The sequence below is a fragment of the Ursus arctos genome, unplaced genomic scaffold (assembly GCF_023065955.2).
Source record: "Ursus arctos isolate Adak ecotype North America unplaced genomic scaffold, UrsArc2.0 scaffold_16, whole genome shotgun sequence".
NCBI lineage: Eukaryota > Metazoa > Chordata > Mammalia > Carnivora > Ursidae > Ursus > Ursus arctos.
The window spans coordinates 10,698,880-10,720,466 of NW_026622830.1; the positions used below are offsets into that span (position 1 = coordinate 10,698,880).

The window sequence follows — 21,587 nt, forward strand, 5'->3', positions numbered from 1 at the left end:
GGGCAAGAGATAGAATCTGGGGCTGTGAGGGGTGGCTTCACACTGTGGGGGGAGGAAGGCCCAGGGAGCACTGAAGGGAACTGGCTTGAGCCAGTGTGGAATCCTGGCTTTAGGGGAATCCACCCCTGTGCTCTATGAGAACCCCCACCTCCCAGCGGTGGTCTCAGGGGCCAAACTGGGCACAGCGAGGGTGCAGGGCCAAGCAGTACAGATTACCAGGCCTGAGCCCAGGCCTCACTCGCAGATCTGAATCCTGGCTTCACGACTTTTTGATTGAACAAGCAATTCGACTCTTTGGCGCCTCAGTTTCCTCCTCTGTAAAACTGGGACAATGATTGGACCTACCTCACAGGGTGGGACGTCTGGTGCCTGCAGAGTCAGGGCCCCAACACAAACTGTGATGATCATTATTCTAGAAGGTCTCCTCTGGTCCAGACCCTAGGTGCTGGTGCAGCCCTGGAAATCTCTGGGTCTGCACACGCACACTCACGGGAACCACCTGCCTCAGACAAAGCCCTCCTGGGGCCAAGTTTAACATGCTGGGTTGCTGAATGACTCACCACCCCTGCCTGGAATGCACTTCCTGGAACAAGTCACTGCAGGTAGGCCTGGGGGGCCCCCCTCCTCCAGTCTGGTGGAGATGAGAGGGTGCAGGTCCCAGCATGCCCTGCTGCACCCACGTGGGGTCCTGCTGCAGGAGTGGGCAGGGGAACCCCAGTGTCAGAGGCCTGCGGGCTGAGTTCCAACCCCAGCCCCGAGCTCAGATACGTGACTCTCTGTCTCTGAGCCTTAGTCTCTGCCTCTGTATGGGGACACTAGTGCCAACCACATGGGGACAACTGCAAATCACAGAAAAAGATTGGGAAGTGCAAAGACCAAGGGCCCAACAAGCCCCATTGTTAGGATACTTGCTGGCGGCCATGGGCAGCCAAGGTCCTCTGATTTCCTCCCCCAATGTGCTTCTAAACATCAGTGGGCAGAGCCCTGCGTGACCGGGGGGGGGGGGGGGGACGGGTTCCTGTTTATCAAGGAACAGTCACCATAGCTCAAGGGAGAGGAGGACAGAGAAGCAGCTCCTGACTTCATCATTGCTGGAAGGCAGAAAGATTGCATTTGTCTGGAGATGGGGAAATCCCAGAGGGCTTCTCAGAGGGGGTGGCATTAACTTAGGCTCTGAAGGATCAATAGGAGTTTCAAGACCATGAGCTCTGTGAGGCCACTGTCTAGCTGTTACTGGGCAAGCGACTCACCTGGAGGCAGGCAAGGGAGCAGCACGTGCCTCAGGCACGTAAGACAAGACGGAGCCACGGGGTCCTGCAGGGACTGGACAGGGAGCCCAGCCAGGCCTCCCAAGTCACACTGTTGAAACAACATTCCCTGGCCAAACAGAACGCGCGCACCAGCTACATGCCGTCCGTGGGCTGCAAGACCAGAACCGCTAAAAGCTTCCAAACTTCCACTGCGACTCCTCTCCCATCAGAACCACGTTGACGCCCAGTGCACGTGACGGCTGGGAACCGTAAGTGAATACACATGCCCGAAATGCCCAGTGCAGCACCTGGAACCCGGTCAGCAAAGTGGAGATGTGCGGGCAGGCAGAGGGTCGGGGGAGCAGAGGGGGGAACCCAGGCAGAGCCCGGGAACAGTGAGAGACCCCGCTGAGGGGCAGGACGGAGCAGCGGGCTGAGCTGTGAAGGGCAGGGCCCCAGAGACAGGTCAACCAGGGTCCAGTCCTGCCTTCTCACACCAGGCTGTGTGGCCTCCCACAGTCCCTTCCTGTCCCAGAGCCTCAGTCTCCCCATCTGTAAAGTGGGGCAATGATAAAGATCCTTCCTCCAGAGATGGGTGGGAGAACGAGGGGCCACAGAAGCCAGCAGACGGAGCACTTGGAACAGACCTGAGAGGATGACAGGAACCACTGTCACAGCCTCGGCACCCGCGTGTGCAGAGCTGGAGAAGCCTCTGTCGTGGGGGCCATCCTGTACACTGCCGAGTGTTTACCAGCACCCCTGGTTTCATTTCGTTTCTTTTAAGATTGATTGATTGATTGATTTGAGAGACAGAGCGAGCACACAGAGGCAGAAGGAGAAGCAGGGTCTCTGCTGAGCAGGGAGCCTGATGTCGGACTCGATCCCAGGACCCTGGGATCATGACCTGAGCCCAAAGCAGACACTTCACTGACGGAGCCACCGAGGCACCCCATCACCCCTGGTTTCTACCCACTAGATGCCAGCAGCCCCCCTCACATCCAGCTCACAACCATCCAGACATTGCCCTGTGTCCCCCGGACCGGGGGACCCGCCGATAGTAAGTTGCAAAGACAGCTGTGTCTTAGACACTGAAGGTCTCCCCTGCAGAATCAGTCTGGCCTCAATCTTCCCATCAGTAAAAGGGATACAATGATGGTTTCTTTGGGGTCGTAGGGAGGATCCCAGGGAAGCAGAGATGTGGAGGGAAGAGGCCTTTGCAAGTTATAAAGGGCCACGTGCAGGCTGGCCCTGCATTCCCAGCTGTCCACCGCCCCAGCTCCCCTGGTCCCCTGGAGGCCGACTCATGCCTTCAGAAGGAGGACACACCCTGAGCTCTGAATGTCACCCTGAGCACGTCCTTAGGTGTATAAGGACAGGACAGGAGGGCAGGGGCTGTCCCCGCTCCCTGCAGTAACCCCAGAAGGACCACAGTGCTCAGCATACAGCAGGTGCTCAATAAATGGTGGATGACTAAGCGAGCGGTCACAGCACTGAAGCTCAAAGCTTAGGGCAAGAAGGGGCGCCCAAGGGAGGGAGACACTCCAGCCACCCGGGCCAGCACTCCCTCAGCCAGCCAGCCAGACACCATTTCCTGTCTGTGGAAGTGAGACATGCCCTTTGAACTCTCACTTCCTGAGCCCCTCTCCCCAGTCTGGGGTCTGGGAGGAGGCGGGCGGTGGGGAGATACTCACGTTCCTGAAGGAGGGAAGCCCTGTGGAGCCCAGCCATCTCCGCAGAGCCTGCGAGAAGGCCCCGTGGTCCCGCTCGGCCTGAAGCACATGGGCCTCCAGGAAGGAGACGTGGTGCCCAACCATCTTGACGAAGGCCTGGCGGAGAGAAGAGAGAGCCGGGGATGCCACATGGGCCACACGGTCCTGGCCACGCTGCACCAGCCTGCAGAGAGGCCAGGCCCTCACTTGCCGTGGCCCTGCTCAGCGGGGACATCCTCAGACACCCTGACCACAACGGTAACGGCTCCCCAGGTGGCCTGGCCAGACCTCTACTGTGTCCTCTCACCTTCTCCCCACGGGGACCCTAGCTTTAGCCTCTATTTTACAGAGGAGGGACACTGAGGCTCAGAGAGGTTGGGTCGCCTGACCAAAGTCATGCAGCCAGCAAGTGGCCCCGAGGGGACTCAGGGGCACGTCCATCAGCCTGCAAAGCCTTCTTGACTAAAAATGAGCTCTTTAGAAATTGCCAAAATGCTCACTTTCATAGTTGATGGGTATCAGACAGGCTCAAAGTCAGAGGCTGCCAAGGGGCGGCAGGTGGCCAGCAGGTGAAGGGGGACTGAGCGGAGGCTAGGATGGCCCAGGAAGCTGGGTCCAGGCCCAGGGGGCCACTTGGCTCCAGGCCTCGGATGCAAAATGCCCAGTTGCAAAGAAAAAAGAGAGAGAGAGAGCACTCTGGGGTCAGACTCTGTGGATTAGAACCCAGGGTCCAGATCTTACTAGTTGGCAACTTACTTAATTTCTACAAGCTTCAATTTTCTTACCCATTAGATGATAATAACGCTATTACTCTATTGAATACGAATAATACCAACCTTGCTAAGCAGTTAAGTGCTTGGCACATACTGAGCTCAATAAACGTCAGGTATCATTTTGAAAAAAAAAAAGTAGATTTTATGGAAAGTCTCCAGTTTTTAGCAATGTTAGCAATAAATTCACAATGAAAAAAAAATAATAATACTGTGGAGCCCAGAAAAATTCAACTGCCTCCTTCTTGTGGTATCCCTTCATGCCCTTCTCGACACTGGGCGCACGTGCGTGCCTGTGTTCCTGCGTGTGCCTGTGTGTTTATACGTGCATGTTTTTAAGTGTGTGTGGTCACGCGTGTGAACGTGTTTGTGTGTTGCGTGCATACATGGCTAAGGCCATCGTAGGTGGTGACGCCACAGCCATGTCAGAAAAGCCCCACCTCTGCGGACCTCCCTTGCTCCCCTAGCGGACTGGAACAGAGTTTCTCTCACCAGGAAGAGGAAGGGGGACATCTCAGGGCCGGGCCCCACGAGGGAGCCTCCCTTCACTGGAAGGAAGCTCATGGCCCCCAAGGCCTACAGGGAGCCCCCCGTCCCCAGCCCTGCCCTCTCCTCCTCTTCCACACCAGGCACACCAGCCTCCCTTGGGTCCCCTGACAATGCAGGCCCCACTCACCCCAGGGCCCTCCCACTGGCTCTCTGCAGGCCCGGCCCTGCTCTGTCCTTGACGGGGCGAACACTGCCCATCTCTCGGGCCCTGGACCGACCGTCCCCTCCACAGAGAGGCCTCCCTCACGGCCTCATTCACCACAGCCCCCATCACTGCAGAGACCCCCGGCCTCCCTGTCTTCTTCTTAGCCCTCCTCAGCCTCTGAACTTCCCGTCTGCTTATCCACAGTCCGACTGCCTCCAGGACGGAGCTCCTGCAAGACCAGGGGCGGAGTCCGTTGCTCACGAGGCCGACACCAGAGCCCGGGCAGCCCCCGCGAAGGAAGCGCCCTGAGCAAAAAGATGCGGTCGCACCCCTGCCGCCCCAGGGTTCTGGCAGGGGCAGAGCTGAAAGGCCGAATGAGCCTCACGAGATTTGGGGTGGACGGGAGACAGAGAGCTGCCCCCCAGCACAGGCCTCGCCGGGGGCACATCTGCTTGTGAGACACAGCAGAGCCCCGCGGTCCCCGTCCTTCCCTACTCCCCGTCCTCCCCACGATAACGCTGGTCTGGTGCGGAGTGTGGGGTGACACCGAGGAACGCGTGCTCCCGGGGCTGGAACTGCCTCCGAAGGGCTGGGAAGGCCCGCCAGCCAGGACAGCCGCAGCCGGGGAGAGGCCTGACTCAGGCAGGCTCGGCACCGACGGGGCTGGGGGACAGCGGGAGGGCGACAGCTCGGGGTCACTGCTCCGGTGGCTGTGCCTCAGGAGTCGGAGGGACTCCCACCTCGTCTTTTCTACAATGTAACGGTGCGACTTTTATTATCAGGAGGGAAGGAACGAAGAGAGGGAGGAGGAAAGCCCCATTGTTTCCAAACATGGTGGTAAGTACTGATGGGTGTGAACACTCTGGGCCTCACACCAGCGCGCTGTCCGGGTGAGAGAGCCAGCCCTGGGCACGGAGGGGCGGTCGGGAGCAGACGTGTGCCACCGCAGCTCTACCACCTCCCAGCTGTGTGACCCTGGGCGAATCACCTCACCCCTCTGGGCCTCCCCTGCTTCCTCTGGCAAATGGGACCCATAACGGGACCTTCCTCCCGGGGCTGCGGCGGGTGGAGCGCCTTCTTACAGGAACACACTTGGAGTCCCTGGCTCACGCAGGTGCCCTGGATGGATTCGTTTTTAATACTAAACCTGAGAAAGGCCCAAGTGCCTGCCCGAGTGGCCACCCTGTGGTCCCCGAGCCCCTCCTGGCAGGTGGCACTGATCTGAGGGTGGTACTGAGCTTCCTGGAAGGCTCTGACCCCCCCAGACAGCTGGGGTCCACGGCCAACTGGGCAGAGCGGTGAGCAGCCACCCCACACAGACACACCTCTCAGCCTGTGGCAACAGCCACGAGAATAGTGACGGTCCTTGCCGAGCACCTGTGTGCCCCCGGAGAGGCCCACGTCCTCCTTCCCAGAACCCATGAATATATCACCTTATAGGGCAAAGGGGACTTTGCGGATGGGATTAAAGATCCGGAAATGGGGAGACGATGCCGGATTATGCAGGGGGGCCCCAGGTCATCACAGGGTCCTTGTCAGAGGGAAGCAGGGGGGTGAGAGTAAAAGAGAGTCTGGAAGAAGCTACGCGTGGGGTGGAAATAGAGGCAGAGGCCATGAGCCGAGGAATGCAGGCAGCCTCTGGACGGTGGACGAGGCCAGGACACGGAGGCTCCCCAGAGCCCCCAGGAGGAACAGCCCTGCTGACAGCTCAGGGTTAGCCTGTAAGACACACGTTGGACTTCCAACCTCAGGAGGACTGGAAGATTCAGACCATGCTGGGTTAAGCCCCGAAGTGTGTGGTTGGTTGTTACAGTTATAGGAATGCTTTGTGGCTGGGTCCCTCCTGCTGGAACGTGGCCATGGACGGCACCCGTGTCTCTCGCTCTGAGAGCCCTGCAGTGGCACACAGTAGGCCCTCAGTAAGTATTAACCTGTCTCTCTCGCTCTGAGAGCCCCGCAGCGGCACACAGTAGGCCCTCAGTAAGTATTAGTGGACTGACTACCACGGGAAGAGCTGTGCCTGAGAGCGGGGCCAACCCAACGAGGCAAGAACCAGGGCTTCAAATCTTCACATTTTCCTTCCTCTGTCAAACGTGTGGAGTAAAATTCAAATCAATCAGCTCTTCCAAGGGCAAAGTTTTAATTATATTCCTGCCTCATTCTCTGCTGACAAGAATGTTAACTCTGCGAACTCCAGTGTGGACGGCCACGCTCCTTTCCTCCATGGCTCGGAGGGGCACACGGCCCCTCTGTCTAAGCGGCCACGATTAAACAGCAAGCTCGTCCCAGCCTCCTGGGCTCTTCCCTGTGTAAGGAGCCAGGACCCCGGGCTGAGGGCCCCAGGACGATGAAGAGCTCAGGCTCCAGCGGATGTCAGCTGAAGTCGCAGCTTCGAGGCATTTGCAGTGGGACCCCGGGAAAGTGGCTTACCTCTTGGAGCTTATGCTCTTCCTCCGGGAAATGGGACAGTGAGTGTGTCTAATGCAGCAAGGAGAAAATGAGATACCCTGTGGCTTGGCCTGGGGCTCCCACAAATAGGATGCGGGTGAGGTCAGTCCGCAGTGAGGCAACAGGGCATGGTGGGGACTGCGGTAAGGTGCAGGACACAGGCCCCATCTGAGGGGCGGCTGCCATTGGCTCTACAAAAACACAGCCCAGGGCTTGGAAATGTTCTACTTCTCAATTTGGGTCATTCTCATATGGGAGTTTATGTGTGTAAAAATTCACTGAGCCATACACGTACGATGTGTATACTTTATGTATTTAAATCTCGAGAAATAAACCTTGAGATTAAAGTACTTAAGGTATTTAAAGAAATGTGGGCTAAGTGCTACCAAAGCTTCTGAATTTCCAGAAGCAGCTTAAAAGTCAGATTTTTATTTAAAAAAAAAAGTACCCTAATTTTTAAGTGGGGTACTTAATATAAATTTGTATTTGTCATACTTTAAAAAAATACCACATAAGCGCAGACCCTCTTCTGCCACCAACCCACTGCACTGGGTCTAACACCCGACACTCTCGAGGCCAGATCAGCATTTCCGGAGAGAGGAGGAAAGACCCAGAACGAGCCCACGGATCTCGCGCTCACGACCCCTGACACACCTCCAGTTGGTCCACTTTGGCATAGACGCCACGCATTTCTGTCACTTTGGCCTGAAGGAGCGGGATGTTCTCCTCCAAGATCTGTGAAGTGTCGGTCCTGATCTGCAAGAAACAGAACAGCTCATCGGTCCTCTGCCCCGGTGCCCCGGGCTCCTGCCCGCCCCTCGGGTCGCCCAGGCTCTGCAGAGACCTCGCCGACGGCCAGGACGCGTAGCAGCATCCTGCGCGGGGATAGGCCCGGGAACAGCCCAGAGTCCCAGGTGGGGACCAAGCTCACCGCCTCTCGGGCCCCAGACCGACTCAGGTGTTCCTGTACGGCCAACTGTTTCCCCCACAAACACCTGGCAATACCAGTCCCAAACCAAAGAACCCCATTTTCCAAACCACTCAACTGGAGCAAATGGGAAGACTCGAAATCTCTTCTCTAAACCCAAGCTAAGTTTTCACTGCACTGAAATTAGTAATCCTTATAAATCGGTAATAATCCCTCACATTCATTAATAATGCGAACAAAAACCACAGCTTTCGTGTATCCAAATGTGCCCTGGACATCGACGCTGCGCTCAGCACTCCCCACGCATAGCGTCTCGTTTAAGTTTCCACTGCTTCTGCTTGGAAGGGCTCCGGAAGTGGCTGTGACCTTCAGGAAGCCACATCCTTCCCCTGATCACTGAACTCGGACACCTGTGACTCGATTCTCTTTAAGAGCCAGAGGACCAAGCCTAACCCGTCGGTGTGAGAGAGAGATTCCATCTCCACATTAGCATCTCCTAATGGTGCAGGGAGGCGGCAAACACTGCTGTCAGATGCAAGGGAGCCTTGGGATCACCTGAGGGAGACCTGTCCAATGCTGATGCCCAGGCCCCTCCGTGTCTGGGGTCAGGCTGGGAATCTGAGTTCTCAGCTAAGTTCCAAGGCCATGCTGGGGCGGGGGGGAGTGTGGGGACAGTCAGAGAACACTGGTGGGAACACTAGGAGCTGGGTGCAGAACTCAGCCTGGTGTCTGAGTTCGGTTCTACCCACCGTGAGCTGTGTGACCTTGGGCAAGTCACTGCACTCCTCTGAGCCCTCCTTTGCTTCTCTGGACAGTGAAGTAGTTACGATGGCTCTGGCGTCCTTGGCATGCGGTGAGGAGAGAACGTTTGGCAGAAGTGTTTGGCATGACTAGTGTGCAGGCAGCTCCTGACCTGGTCCCCAGTGACCACTGTTTCCTGGTATTCACACCTGCTGTATTCACACCCACAGTGGGATCCCCTCCCCTGGACTGTGAACTGGCCCTGGCAATTCGCTTCTAACAGAGAGGACCCAGCCAAAAGGAGAGAGTCACTCTGGACACAGGGTTACAGAGGACTGTCCCTCCAGATGGCTGGCCCTCTCTCTCTCTTGCTCATGCACGCTGCCTCTCTCCCCCATCTTCTTTCTCACCTGGCCTCTCCATCGCCAGCCAATAGCCATGACAGAGAGGCCCACGTGGCTAGGGACAGAGGGCAGCCTCCGGCCACCTGCCAGTGAGGAACTGAGGCACACAACTGCGGACTTTTGCTGGACGCGGTCCCGCCCCAGCCGAACCAACACCTTGACAGGAGCCTGCGTGAGAAGGTCCCCAGGGACCACCCAGCGCGGCCCCACGGACTCCTGCCCCACAGACGCCGCCAAGTAGTGAGGACCAAAAGTTTTGGGACGTTGTGTTAACCAGCAATAGGTAACTAGTACAGTTGATAACTCAACACAAAATTTTAATTTTAAAAATTATTGGAAAACTGTATCTGTTTTTCCTCCTTTTTCTTTCTAAATACATGAAACTTCTTGTGGTTCTCCTGGAATTCCGTTCCCGTTGTCCTGTGGGATGACACTTCCCCCCGAGCCCTGGGTCTCAGAAGCTATCCCATTCCCTGGAGGGTCCAAAACCAAACTCTTCCCTCCTGGTTCCCCTCCTCTGGTCATGGTGCTGCCATCTCCCTGGACACTTGGCTCCAAGTCACTGTCCTGGGGACACTCTTGTCCCACGCCCTGGCCACACAAAGGCACAGACAGGTCCTGAGAGGGTGGTCTCTAGCGTCATGCCGCCTGGCCTCCGTCTCTCCCCTGACCTCCCTGTGCCTAGTCCGTAAGATGGGGACCATAAACGCACTTCTCTTGGAAGACTGTTCTGGAGGTTAAACAAGACCATCTTTGACTGGATGGGGCCCACACCCGCACCTCCTATGGCTTGCAAAGTGTCTGAGTTTTTTAATTTGACTTAATTTCCAACTTTAAGACTCAAGCGGGGCTTTTAGGAGAAATGACTGATTCTAGAGCTAGGGCAGGGCAAACAAGCCCCTGGAGAATGTTCTAGTGCTAGAACGTAAGGGAGTGTTTACAAAGATAAAGGACAGGGCTTGTCAAAGGATCACGGGAGCCAACCGGAAAGAGCCAAATGGCCGAAGCGAGAATAATCTGGACAACAGAATACATAAAGTGATATGGGATTATGACCCCAAGGACAAGACGAATCCATGCGAGTCTGTCAGGAGCAAATGACGGGACAGGCTACGGGAAGGGGACCACGGCAGCCACGCGCCCCTGACATAATGCGATGAGAAGGCATGGTGCCTCTGCGGATTCGCTCCAGAAACCCACCACCCCGGTCCAACCACCAGACAAACATCAGACAAACACCAGCTGAGCGGCCTTCTGCAAAATACCCAACCAGAGCTCCACAAACCTGCCAAAGTCACGAAACGCCAGAAAGGACTGAAATGTCACAGAGGAGGAGACCAAGCGGACGGGACGACTGAATGACACACGGGATCCTGCACCAGAAACAGGGCGTTGTGGGGGGGAGCCTGCAAAAGCCAAATCAAGCGTGGGCAGCATACCCGTGCTGGTTTCTTAGTTCCGGCGATGGTCCTGCGGCCACGCGAGACGCTGGCCCCAGGGCAACCCGGACGAGGGGCGTGTGGGAACCCTCTGCACCATCTTCGCACTCTTCCTGTCAATCTAAAACTATTGCAAAACAAAATATATAAACATGGCTTTACCACACTCAGGTGATTAAGCAGGGCTTTACAAGGTGTCTTAGAAGTCAGGCCCTCTGGCAACACCGGGCCTACGTCTCCCAGGCACGGAAGGCTCGGCTGAGCAGCGGCTGCTCCCCACAGGTGGGGCATGAGCTCTCTGGTGACACAGTCACCACCCCTCCCTATTGCCTCACCCCTGCCCTCTTCACTCAGGTCCAGATCCTGCCTGGCTCCCACAGGCACCTGCATTTTTCACCCTTGACAGGAAAAAGCCCTCAATATTTTCTCTTTCTGCCCCCAAGGCCAAATCTCTAGAGACATACCCCCGCCCCCGCAACAAGGCTAAACTCTGGAGAAATCGCCAAGGTTCAGTGAGGCAACGAAGAGCAGATAACGCATGGCAGGGTCAGGACACAGTGGATCAAATGCAAATCTTTCCTTTCTGCTAATTTCTAAAGAAACGAATAGGGCGAGAACAAAGAAAATCAGGAGGGCCTGGTCCCAGCGACCCACCCAGAGGGAAGGAATGCTGCAGAGGGGGACTCACAGTGCTCGTCCTTCCCTTCCCTTCCTCCAGCTCTGAAGGAACCCAAGGAAGAGAGGGGCCGGGCCGGCCAAGAAGGCCCCTCTCTGAAGACGCCTCTCCGCTTACTGGAATTGCGGGCAACGGGGAGCTGTCTACCCCTGCCCGGATGGCAGGCTGCACGTGCGTGGGGGGAAAGTAGACAGTAATCCTTGAGGTCTGAAAAGCCCCCAAACCTTTCTCACGGTTCTCTCGTGAGCTGGGAACTAGAAGCAAAAATAAGGGTGGGAGGGGCACAAAGCCAGCATCCCACGAACCTTCACCACAGGCTGAGCACAGGTGTGAATCAGAAGCGATTTTATCCTCAACCTTTCATGGCTGAGGACAAGGCGCAAAGACAGGAAAACGAAACGAGCCAGCCCAAGGTCACAAGGCTACCCAGTGGGAGATGGAAGGTTCCAGTCCAGGTTGGTCTGAGGCCACCAGTGACGCCAGGGGTCTGCGAGCATGTTCCGCTGGGCCTTGCGGAGCCAGCCTGCGTCCTGCCTGAAAAAATAAAGCGCGCCCAAGCCGGGCACCACGTCTACAATGAAGGGTATTTCCTTAGAAGTCCAGGCTCCTAGCTTCTTGTGAACGAGCAGAGGACATGGCCACCCTGAGTCCATGTCCCACGTGACAGCAATCAGTGGGAGCTGGGTGACAGCTGCCCCTTTGGTTAACCATAGTCCCTACCGCTCCCTAGAGTCTCCCCAGCATGGCGTCTGTGGCAGCCCCGTGCACTTGTCTTCTTACAGGGGAGTCAAAGGAAAGCAACACGTTTCTTTCCTCACACCCACGTCACATGACCATGTCACACACATCTGAGCAGGGAGAGGTCAGTGAAGGATCAATGCTGGCTAAGCCTCGGCCGGGACGAACCCCCAGCCAGCGTACTGGCCTGAGGACCTGGCGGACCCTTCCCCAGCCTGGTCTCCCACCCCCCAGAGCCGGCCTCCGGAGCCCAGAAGTCTGGGCAGCGGATGTGGGTTATCACTGAGCAAAGACGGCTGTCCGGGATGATTCAGGGCCTTCAGGAAGGAGAACCAAATGCACTTGACCCAAGAACACACACCAATGCCAAATGCAAGTGCTGGAGCCAGGCCAACAAGGAATTTTCTCCATCCATGTGAGCGAAGAAAGAGTCTGCTCCCTGCCAGGGGTGGGATTCTGGGGGCCCCGACAAGGTGCCCAAACTCCAGACGGCACTGAGCTGGCACCCCGCTAAGCAATTATCTTTAATTGAACGTAGGAAATGACAGACGGCGAAGGGCCCCGGCCTTGCGCGGACAGCTGGGCGAATGCATACGTGTGTCCGCACCTGTGTAAGCACCACCCAGGCCAGCGTGTAGCACAGGCCATCACCCCAGAGGGCTCCGGTCACGACCGCCCTCCCAAAGCGAACCACGATCCGGCTTCCAGCACCGCGGCTTCCGTGCCTGACTCCTTTCACTGGGCTCCACACTTGTGAGAGCCCCCCACCCCCCCCCCCCGATGTTCGGTGCACTTCACTCTGCATTCGGGCTGTTCGCGGTTTGGGGCATCATGAACGAAGCTGCTCCGGCTATTTGTGTACGGGTCTTTGAGGACCTTGTCTTCCTCTCTGTCGGGTCATCGCCTCGCATTACAGTTGCTGGGGTGTAGAACGGTCCATTCTGCATTTGCACCTGCAGCTGAGCAGCATCTCTGTTGCCCCGGCCTGCCCACGCTTGGTTCTGTCGGTCTTTCTCACTGCGGTCAGTCCAGAGGACGTAACGGGCACATCCCCGCCTCACCTAGTCCGCGCCGTAACTCTTAGGAGAAGGATACCGCTTGTGGTAGACTAAAGAGGGCTACCAATTCTTTCCATTCCTTCCAGGAACACATGGGGTCTGTGTCCTCTCCCCTTGGATCTGGGTGTGCTACCTGACTGTCTTGACCAGGAAAATATGACAGAAGGGAGCCTGTGTGAATTTCCATACCCAAGCCTCCAGAGACCTGGCAGCTTCTGCTTCCCATCTGTTGGAATGCTTGCTTTGGGAGGCCAGATGCCACGCTTCGGAAGCCCAAGCGAGCCCCGAGGAGAGGCTGCATGGGGAGAAGTTACACCAACCAGTCCCCGGCCACCCAGCACTCCCAGCCCAGACGTCAGACAAGGGAGAGAAGGAGCCACCTTGGACATCCCTGCCCCGGCAGGTGGCACGTGGCTTGGAGGAACCATCCCCTCTGTGCCCTGCCCCGGCCCACATAATACATTGGTTGTTGTCTGATACCTCTAAGTTCTGGGGTAGTTTGATGCAGCCACAATTAGGACCATTATGTCCATTCTACAGAAGAGAAAAGAAAGGTACAGAGAGGGGGTGTGCTGTGCTCAAGGCCTCACAGCAGGAAGTCAGAGCTCGAAGCGGCAGCGACTAGCATTCTATCTAAGGTCTAAACAGGTGGCAGGCACAGGGTAGTGAATTCCAGTCACATAGAGTGATCAAGGACAGGCTGGCCATGGACTTAATGCATCAGACAGGAAGCCGGACTCTCGTTTCTAATAGCCTGATTTTATCGGAAATGGAGCTGCTTCTCTCAGGACGGTGCACCAGGGAGCCTGGCCTCTCTCAGACCTCTGGCTCGATCAGTGTTTCCAAAGGCCAGTGTAGGGACTCAGGGCCCAGGGTCCGTGGTGCCACATCACCTGCTCCCCAGAGGTCCCCACTCATTCCTAGCTTGGATCAAAAGAGGAAAGGAGGTCCCAAGCCAAGGCGGAGAGCTGGACGCCTCTCTCTGTGCCATGTACGCAGACACGCCAGGTAAACTAAGCCTCAGTTGTCAGGGCAGGACGATTTCCACAATCGAAATGGCGTCAGCACTGAGCATCGTTACAGGGGCCACTAAAACATCGTACTAGACACGGTCGCTTAACGCAGGCACGCTCATTTACATATAAACTCATGAAATGGTCTTCCATCCCATGGGAAACCCACTCTGTTCCCTTGCTTGAAACACAGGACCCTCTCCGTCTGGTTTCATTTGCCTGCTTTCAGTAGGGCTCAAAGTACAGAGAAACACACTCTGCCATAAAACCCATGAGCACATGACGGATGTACCTGGCAGGTGGCCATGGAGTCAGGGAGCCCCCATGGGAGCAGTGGACGGTGACCAGCCGGAGAGCTCACGTGCTGTCCACAGTGGGGTGGCCACTACACGATGCTGGCCAGGTGGGACCAAGCACCCCAGGGGAGCCAGATCTTTGCTCTTCCAAAAGAAGCCAGACGTCCTGATTTTTTGCATGACATTCTATAAATGTCAGCAGCAAATTCCTTTTTCTTTCCCTTCCAGAAACATCCAACGTATCTGCAGGCGGGATTGGGTCCACGGGTCACGTGTGTGATCTCACTATTAAAATCTTTGCATAAATGCATCTCCAGGCTTCTAGTTAGGGGAGGGCCTTGTCAACGCTGCCTGATACCTCGGTCTCCAGGGAACACACACAGGCCCCCCCACCCCGGGAAGCCTTGCCGGTTTCTAAGGCAGGGTGGCCAGGGACCTCTCTCCACCCAGGCCGACTCCTACCCGCAGGCAGATAGTGGGTCCCTTTTCGAGGAGGAGGATGGCTGAACTTGAGAACAAAGTGTCCCTGGGTCACCACCAGCCCACCCACCTTCCAAATCCACCGCCTGCCTGGGGGCCCCCACAGTCCACACTGTGTCCAGCATAGCATACCCATGGGACAGTGCCTCTGCCTGGGCACTCGCCCTCCCCAGCGGCTGAATTCTTTCTGTTCCTTCTTCAAGCCCCAAATTAATCACCACCTGTTCTGCAAAGCCTTCCCAATTTCCCAGGCAGAATTTAACGCCTCTGCTCTTCGTTGTTGTTTTTTTTTTTTTTAAGCAAATAAGTCTTAGGATCATGTGCCCAGTTCCTTCTAGATCTTTTCTCCCTCTTCAAAACCTCTGCAGTCCCCCTTTGCACCTTGGGCACACCTTCAGCCTGGTGCTTCAGCACTGGATGACAGCCCTGGTCACACACAGTGAGCTCCCGCAGCAGGGGGAACGGAGACAGAGCTGACGCTCTTTGTACCCTCGGGCTCCCCGTGGTGCCCCATCAGGGAAGGTGCCCAACGGCCGGTGATGAAGAACGAACTACCCGGGCTGTTCAAAGTCAGTCTTGTTACCCAGCTCCCACCTGGACCCACACCCAAACTAGAAAATTGGTTCTCAAGAGAAAAGCACAGGTCCTCTTGGGGACATTTCTGTCTCGCTCACTGTTGTGTCCCCAGAGGATGACACGAAGTAGGTCCGTTGAAGGAATGGGGATGACACGGTGCCCATCGTGTTGCTGCTTCGAGGAGAAATGGGGTGGTAGGGAACACACACTTCACGCTGTGCCTGGAACCAAGTAGGTGTTCAATAAACACCCAGGGCTGCCGTTCCTGTTACTCCCCTGGGCTCTCACAGACACTTCTCCAGACACGTGCTTCACAGGGGCCCAAATCTACCCCATTGGGTCCAGCTGAGCTTCCTCTGCTCCGGGGAGAGGCAGGGCCTAATCCTATGGAGCTCCACCCTTTGGGCCTTCGGGGAGAAGCCTTAAACCCAGATTGCCGGGAGCTTCCAGAAAATTCTATCATTGCTCCTCAGGGCCCCACACCTGGCTGGCTACAATCCTGGGGACACAAGGATCTAGAAGAGATTTTTACAGAATTTGGAGTGGAGACCTTGTCTTCTGGGCCCAAGGAACCATCTTCCATCTTCTTCTCCACCCAGCCAAGGGAATTTGATCCAACAAAACAGAGTAGGAGGCAAAAGCAGAGACAGCAAAAGGATTCGGGAAGGAACCTGATGCCCAACCCTGCCTCGGGCTACAGCCTGGGCTAGAGGCTCCTCTAGGCCTTGCAGGCCTGAAGCCATTTCCTGGCTGTCTCCATGTTTGCCTGGCGGACCGCGCAGAGCTGAGGAAAGTTAAATATAGTCTTAGCATCCCCGCTGAATGGCTCCCCGCATCGGTGCCCGAGAGTGCCACCTGGTGGCCCACTCCGGGCTCCTCGGTGGAATAAGAGCCATCTGGGGGGATGGGCGTTATCAAGATGGCCACCTCAGGAAGCCTTGGTGTTGAGAGAGCGAGAGAGAGTGTGAGAGAGAGTGTGTGCGTGGTTTTCCTCTCACCGCTGGCTGCTGCCCCATTCCTTCTGGTTGCTAAATCACCACCAAAATGGCTTCCCCAGAAAACTCCAGGAAGGTCCTGGAGTCTGGCCTGGGCCTAAACCCACACCTCCCAGGCAGACACTCACCATGTCAGTCAGGCTGCAGAACTCTTCCAGCCTGAGGAGCATCCCCTCGATGGTCTCCTCCACCTCCTTCGCCTGAAAAGAGACAATATCCTGGAGATTAGCAAGTGGTTTCCAGGGAGACAAACGCCCTTCACTTTTTTTTTTTTTTTAAAAGCAAACTAAATCTTAGGATTATCTGCCCAGTTCCCTTCAGACCTCCTTTCCCTTTTCAAAACCACTCCTAGCCTCACTTAAAATCACGATGAGCTGGCCGCGATCTTGACGCCTGTGGACAGAGGCCTGGTTAAAGTCACCATGGCCCGTCCACTCCGTGCAGATTTCACAAGAGAGGAGATGAATGAAAACTAGCAGGAAACAGGACCAAGCTACCCTTATCATCCCATTGTCCGGATGAGAAAACTGAGGCTCGGGTGAGGTAAGCCTGCTGGAGGTCACACAGCTAGCAAGTGGTGGGGCCAGGATTCCCACACGGGTTTGAGTCCACAGCCTCAAAGCTCTTACAAACCGTGAGAAACGCCCCCTAACAAACACGACGGAGAGTTAGCACGAGATGCAGAAGAGGGAGAAATATAAACCCGTCCTTGTTAACAACACACAAAGGATGTACATGGTTCCCAGAAAGGCCTGGAACCATACAGACTGAACTGCTAATAGTTCGGGAATGTACGAAACCATCATTCAATCCCAAATTCAAATTGAACTGGGTGTCCTGTAGCTTATCTGGCAACCTATTAATGGTTCTTCCTTGGCTCTCAGGAGTAGGAATTGGGGAAGAAGGTCTGACAAGGAAGACTTGAGTGCTTTATGTTATCTGAAGGGTCCAAAACTCGAGGTACCAGGGCTGGGCAGTGACGTCATGAGTGACATCAGTGAGTAAAGCAGGCCGCCAGGGCTTTGCGGTGGTCTGAGAAGGGCTTGCCCAAATCTAGAACAGCCAGCCGCCAGCAGCCATCAGTAAACACAGACTCGGGGCTGCCAGAGCCTTCCATTTTTCAAGAGAAGCCAGAAATTTTAATGTGATGGAAAATGTCCCAATTTTTAAACAGTAGCACGGATTCATGTCCTGCCACGCATGGGCCAAGCCAAACATGAGCGTGAAAGGGTCTGCCAGTTTACAGCCCCGTTTAAATCACTTGTGCAAAAATTAGTTAGAACCTTTTTTTCCCCTTGAAGTATGTGCCGTTTCCGTGACTTCCAAACTACCTGCTCTGTTTTTGCTTTGTTTCTGTAATGACCAGGCATCTAGGAAGAAAGTTTGCCAAGAACGTGAGCCACTTGCTCGGGCTTACCAGGCCAGACCGTTCTGCTCCAGGCAGGCGACACCAGATATTTCTGGGGAGGCCTGGTACTTGCGCCCTGATATCTGAGGGCTCCCTTCACCGCCCACTTGTCCCAGGAGAGAGGCTGATGCCCTGCCAGGCCCGCTGCTTGCGGCTGGAGCGTCGCTACCACAACAAAATAAACGGTTGTGCAAAAAAAACATCTTTCCGGCTGGAGTAAAAATAGTACCGAGTTGCAATTTTAAACTCTGGAACCTTCATCTCACAGCTGGGACTATTTCTGGGCCTGCACGGGGGAGGCTTGACAGGCAAAGGGACCACAGTGGAGGGAGGACTGAGAGACACACAGGAAGTTCTCTCCACTCCCCCAAAAGTAAGATCACAGGAAAAGAAGCGCTCAGGAGGGAAGAAGGAGGCAAGAGGCCACAGAGATGGGAGACAGGAAGGCTGGTCGCCTCCTTCTGCTCGCAGAGGAAGGGATGAGACGGCAGAAGGACACAGATGCGTGGGGGGGGGGGGCTCCTCGAGAGGGCAGGTGTAGACACTCCAGACCCCAGACCTGGACGCCCTCGCCCCAGCCAGATGGGCCGCCTCGCTCCCCGGAGGGGCCCGATGCTCTTTGCTCAGAGGAAGCACGTCTCACTCTACCCTGGCGTGTTCAGAAAGGAGGTTCGTCAGTCCCGGGTTCAAATCCCGTCGTCTCTTTTGCCAACCGTGGGGCCTTAAGTCAGGGGTTTGCCTTCTGCATTTCGGTTGGCGGCCCTGTGAGGGCAACGGCCACACCCATCTGGCAGGGTTGTTAGGAGGTTAGCCTCCCATAATGAATGTGGTCAAATCAGTTAACAGAGGGCTGACACACAGTAGGTGCATAATAAGTGGTTGCTTTATGTATCTCTCTCACTAGATAATAAAAACCATTTCATTTGATTCTCACAGGAACACTCTACAGTAGGGGCTATAATTTCCCCCTTTTTATGGATTGAGGAACAGAGAGCTTAAGTCACTCACTCAAGGTCACACAGCGAATAAACACTGAAGCCAGATTTGACCCTGAGCACTCCAAGTCCAGAGCTGAAGTTATAACTACCAAGGGGCTCTTTGGAGCAGCGGGGGACATGTGTCCCCTTTATTACTGCCTGTCAGCTACGGTCTCCATCCCCCACCTGTTCCCCCCACCTCCTGGGGCAGGGCCCCGAAGCAGGAGAGAACAGAGAAAGCATTGCTGAGAAAGCATTTGAGGAGCGAGCCCGGAGACATTCCCAACCACCAGGAAGGAGCTCGGGATTAGCTGGCCAGCCATGCCCACAAATCATTCAAGGGACAATTTTCTCTCAAGATAATCCCCTAAGTGGCCAGAAATGAGAGTCCTGCAGGCTGCAGCCCACACGCCTTGTTCACCAGCCCATAAGCACAAAGAATGCCCTCGTCCCCCATGCAACTCCCTGGGCATAGACTGTCTCACTCCAGGGGCTCGCCTAGGGTGACATTCGGGGCATGGCTGGCGGGGACGGCGGTGGGTATTTTAACACATGGGAATCGTGGCATCTGCTTTCTTACATCAATGTCCCAAAGTGCCCACCCAAGCTTCCCAGCCGGCCATGCCAGGAAACCCATGCGGGGCCGGCCCCTGCCCCTGAGGGACAGGCACCTGACACCCCACAAACAAACCCTCCACCCGGGTCTTCCCCAGCTTATCAAGTGGAAACACCACCGTCCATCGCTCCGGCCAGATACCCGGGCGCATCCTTGACGCACCTTCTTTCTCAGCCCCCCCCGTCCAGTGTGTTCGCAGATCTCTGCGCCGCCTTCAGGATGGAGCCCGAAGCCCGCCACGTCCATCCGCCCCCCTCACCGCCCCCCCGGCACTGGGCACAGTCCTGGCTCGCTGGCCCCCCTTCAGCCTGCTCCTCGGAACGACCGTCAACACCAAAGCCCTGGCCAGCTGGACGTCTTCCGCCGTACGGCCTCGCGGCCACCAGGGCCCCTACACCTGCAAAACCGGAAGATGACAAACGCCCTTGAGCGGCGGGGGCCACTGGAACCTTCACGCGCCACTGGGGGGGCCTGTGACACGGCACCGCTGCTGTGGAAAGCAGTCTGGCAGTCTTCCAGGAGGTGAGATGCAGAGTTACCCTATGACCCAGCAATACAGCCCAGGGAACTGGAAACATGATGTTCTTACAAAAACGTGTGCATTATTCACGAGAGCCGAAAAGTGCAACCAACTCAAGGTCCGTCAAGTGATGAGTGAACAAACAAAACGTGCCACGTCCACGCTGTGGAAATACTACGTGGCAGGGCGCCTGGCTGGCTCAGTCGGTTCAGTGCCTGCCTTCGGCTCCAGCCATGATCTCGGGGTCCCGGGATCGAGTCCTGCATCGGGCTCCCTGCTCAGCGGGGAGTCTGCTCCCTCTCCCTCTGTCCCTGCTTGTGCTCTCTGTCAAATAAATAAAATCTTTAAAAAAAAAAAAAAAGGAAAAGAAATATTATGTGGCAATAAAAAGGAACGCCGACCTGATACATGTTAGAGCACAGATAATCCTCGAAAGCATGACGCTGAGCAAAAGAAGCCAGACGCGAAAGGCCAAGCATCACATGACTCCTTCTAGGTGAAACGGTCAGAAGACGCGAATCCACAGAGTCAGAAGGCACATCACCGGTTGGGGGTTAATGGACGGCGGGAGAATGACAGAAGAAGTGCTAAAGGTCATGGGGTTCCTTTCCTGGGGGATGGAAATGCTCTAGAACGAGGTCATGGTGATGTTTGCACAACACAGTGAACATACTAAAAACCACTGAACTGTGTATTTTAAAATGGTAAATTTTTTGTCACATGAATTATATCTTAATTAGAAAAAAAAAAAGGCCTCCCCTGTCCTCCACCTCCCTCAGCAAACACCTAACAGACGCCTCGCCAGCCCTACGCCATCTGGACCCTCCATCTGCTCTCCGACCTCACTGCCCACAGCTCACTCCCCATCAACTACACCAACCACATCCTCACCCCAGGGCCTTTGCACCTGCCGTTCCCATTATCGACAAAGCTCACTGCACACTTCCTTTCAGCCTTTGCTCGTCCGTCTCTCCTCAGTGAGGCCTTCCCTGGCCTTGCAGCCCCACCACTCCCTGTCCTGCACCAGTTTATTTCTCTCGTCAGCCTCCATCACCGTCTAATATCTTATATCTTTTACCTGCTTCGTGTCATCTTCCCCCACCAGAATGAAAGCCCCTACAGGGCAGGGGTCTTAGTGCCTTTCATTCACCTCTGTGTTCCCAGGGCCTCTACAGAGCAAAGCCTGACACCTAGTAGGCACTCATGCTTCCAAAGATGTCCCCCTGACTCCCTCCCATGTGCGTACCTTTGTGCAATCTGACTCTGCCACCCTGCCCCGGAAGAGGTGGGATCCACTCTTCCCTACCCCTGAATCTGGCCTGGCCCGTGACTTGCTCTGACCAGTAGGATGGGTGCAAGCAATACTTGGTGACATCAAGAGACCTTGCAGCATCTGATTCACCCTCTTGGAAGGCAACGGCCATGCGAATTGGTCCAGGCAATGCTGCTGGAGAGACCACAGGACAAGAGTGGCCGCGTGAGGACTGAGACGCCCCAGCCCGCACCAACTGCCTGACACGAGTGAGGCCATGTTGCCGTGCAGCCAGCGCTCCCGCGGAATGCAGCCCCCGACGAAGCCCAGCCAGCACATGGGAGCAGAACCGCTCAGGTGAGCCCCACAGACCGGCAAAATCACGCGCCATAATGTGGAGGTTGTTTTCAGCCGTGAAGATTTGAGGTAGTTTGTTACCCGGCAGTGGTAACCAATACAGTGTCCAGAGAATACCTGTTGCAGGAAAGGAAGGAAGGAGGGAGCAGGGAAGGAAAGAAAAATGAGCAAGGGAAGGAGGAAGAAATAAGCCTTCCTGGCGGGGCTACAGGCTGCTCTCTAGTTCCGCCCTTGCACGTTGT

At 55.8% G+C, this 21,587-nt stretch overlaps 1 protein-coding gene across 2 annotated transcripts in view; it reads right to left on the reverse strand.

Moving 5' to 3' along the window:
• BCAS4 (breast carcinoma amplified sequence 4) overlaps positions 1–21,587 on the reverse strand; it is a 53,954-nt gene that overhangs the window by 23,103 nt on the left and 9,264 nt on the right. Inside the window, exons 2-4 of one of the 2 annotated variants that reach the window (XM_026503731.4) lie at positions 16,344–16,415; positions 7,526–7,627; positions 2,942–3,076 (exon numbers count right to left, since the gene is read on the reverse strand). In XM_026503731.4, the coding sequence (XP_026359516.2) occupies positions 2,942–3,076; positions 7,526–7,627; positions 16,344–16,415 (309 nt within the window). The remainder of the gene's footprint in view (positions 1–2,941; positions 3,077–7,525; positions 7,628–16,343; positions 16,416–21,587) is intronic. The other variant, XM_057312472.1, reaches the window with a different exon arrangement.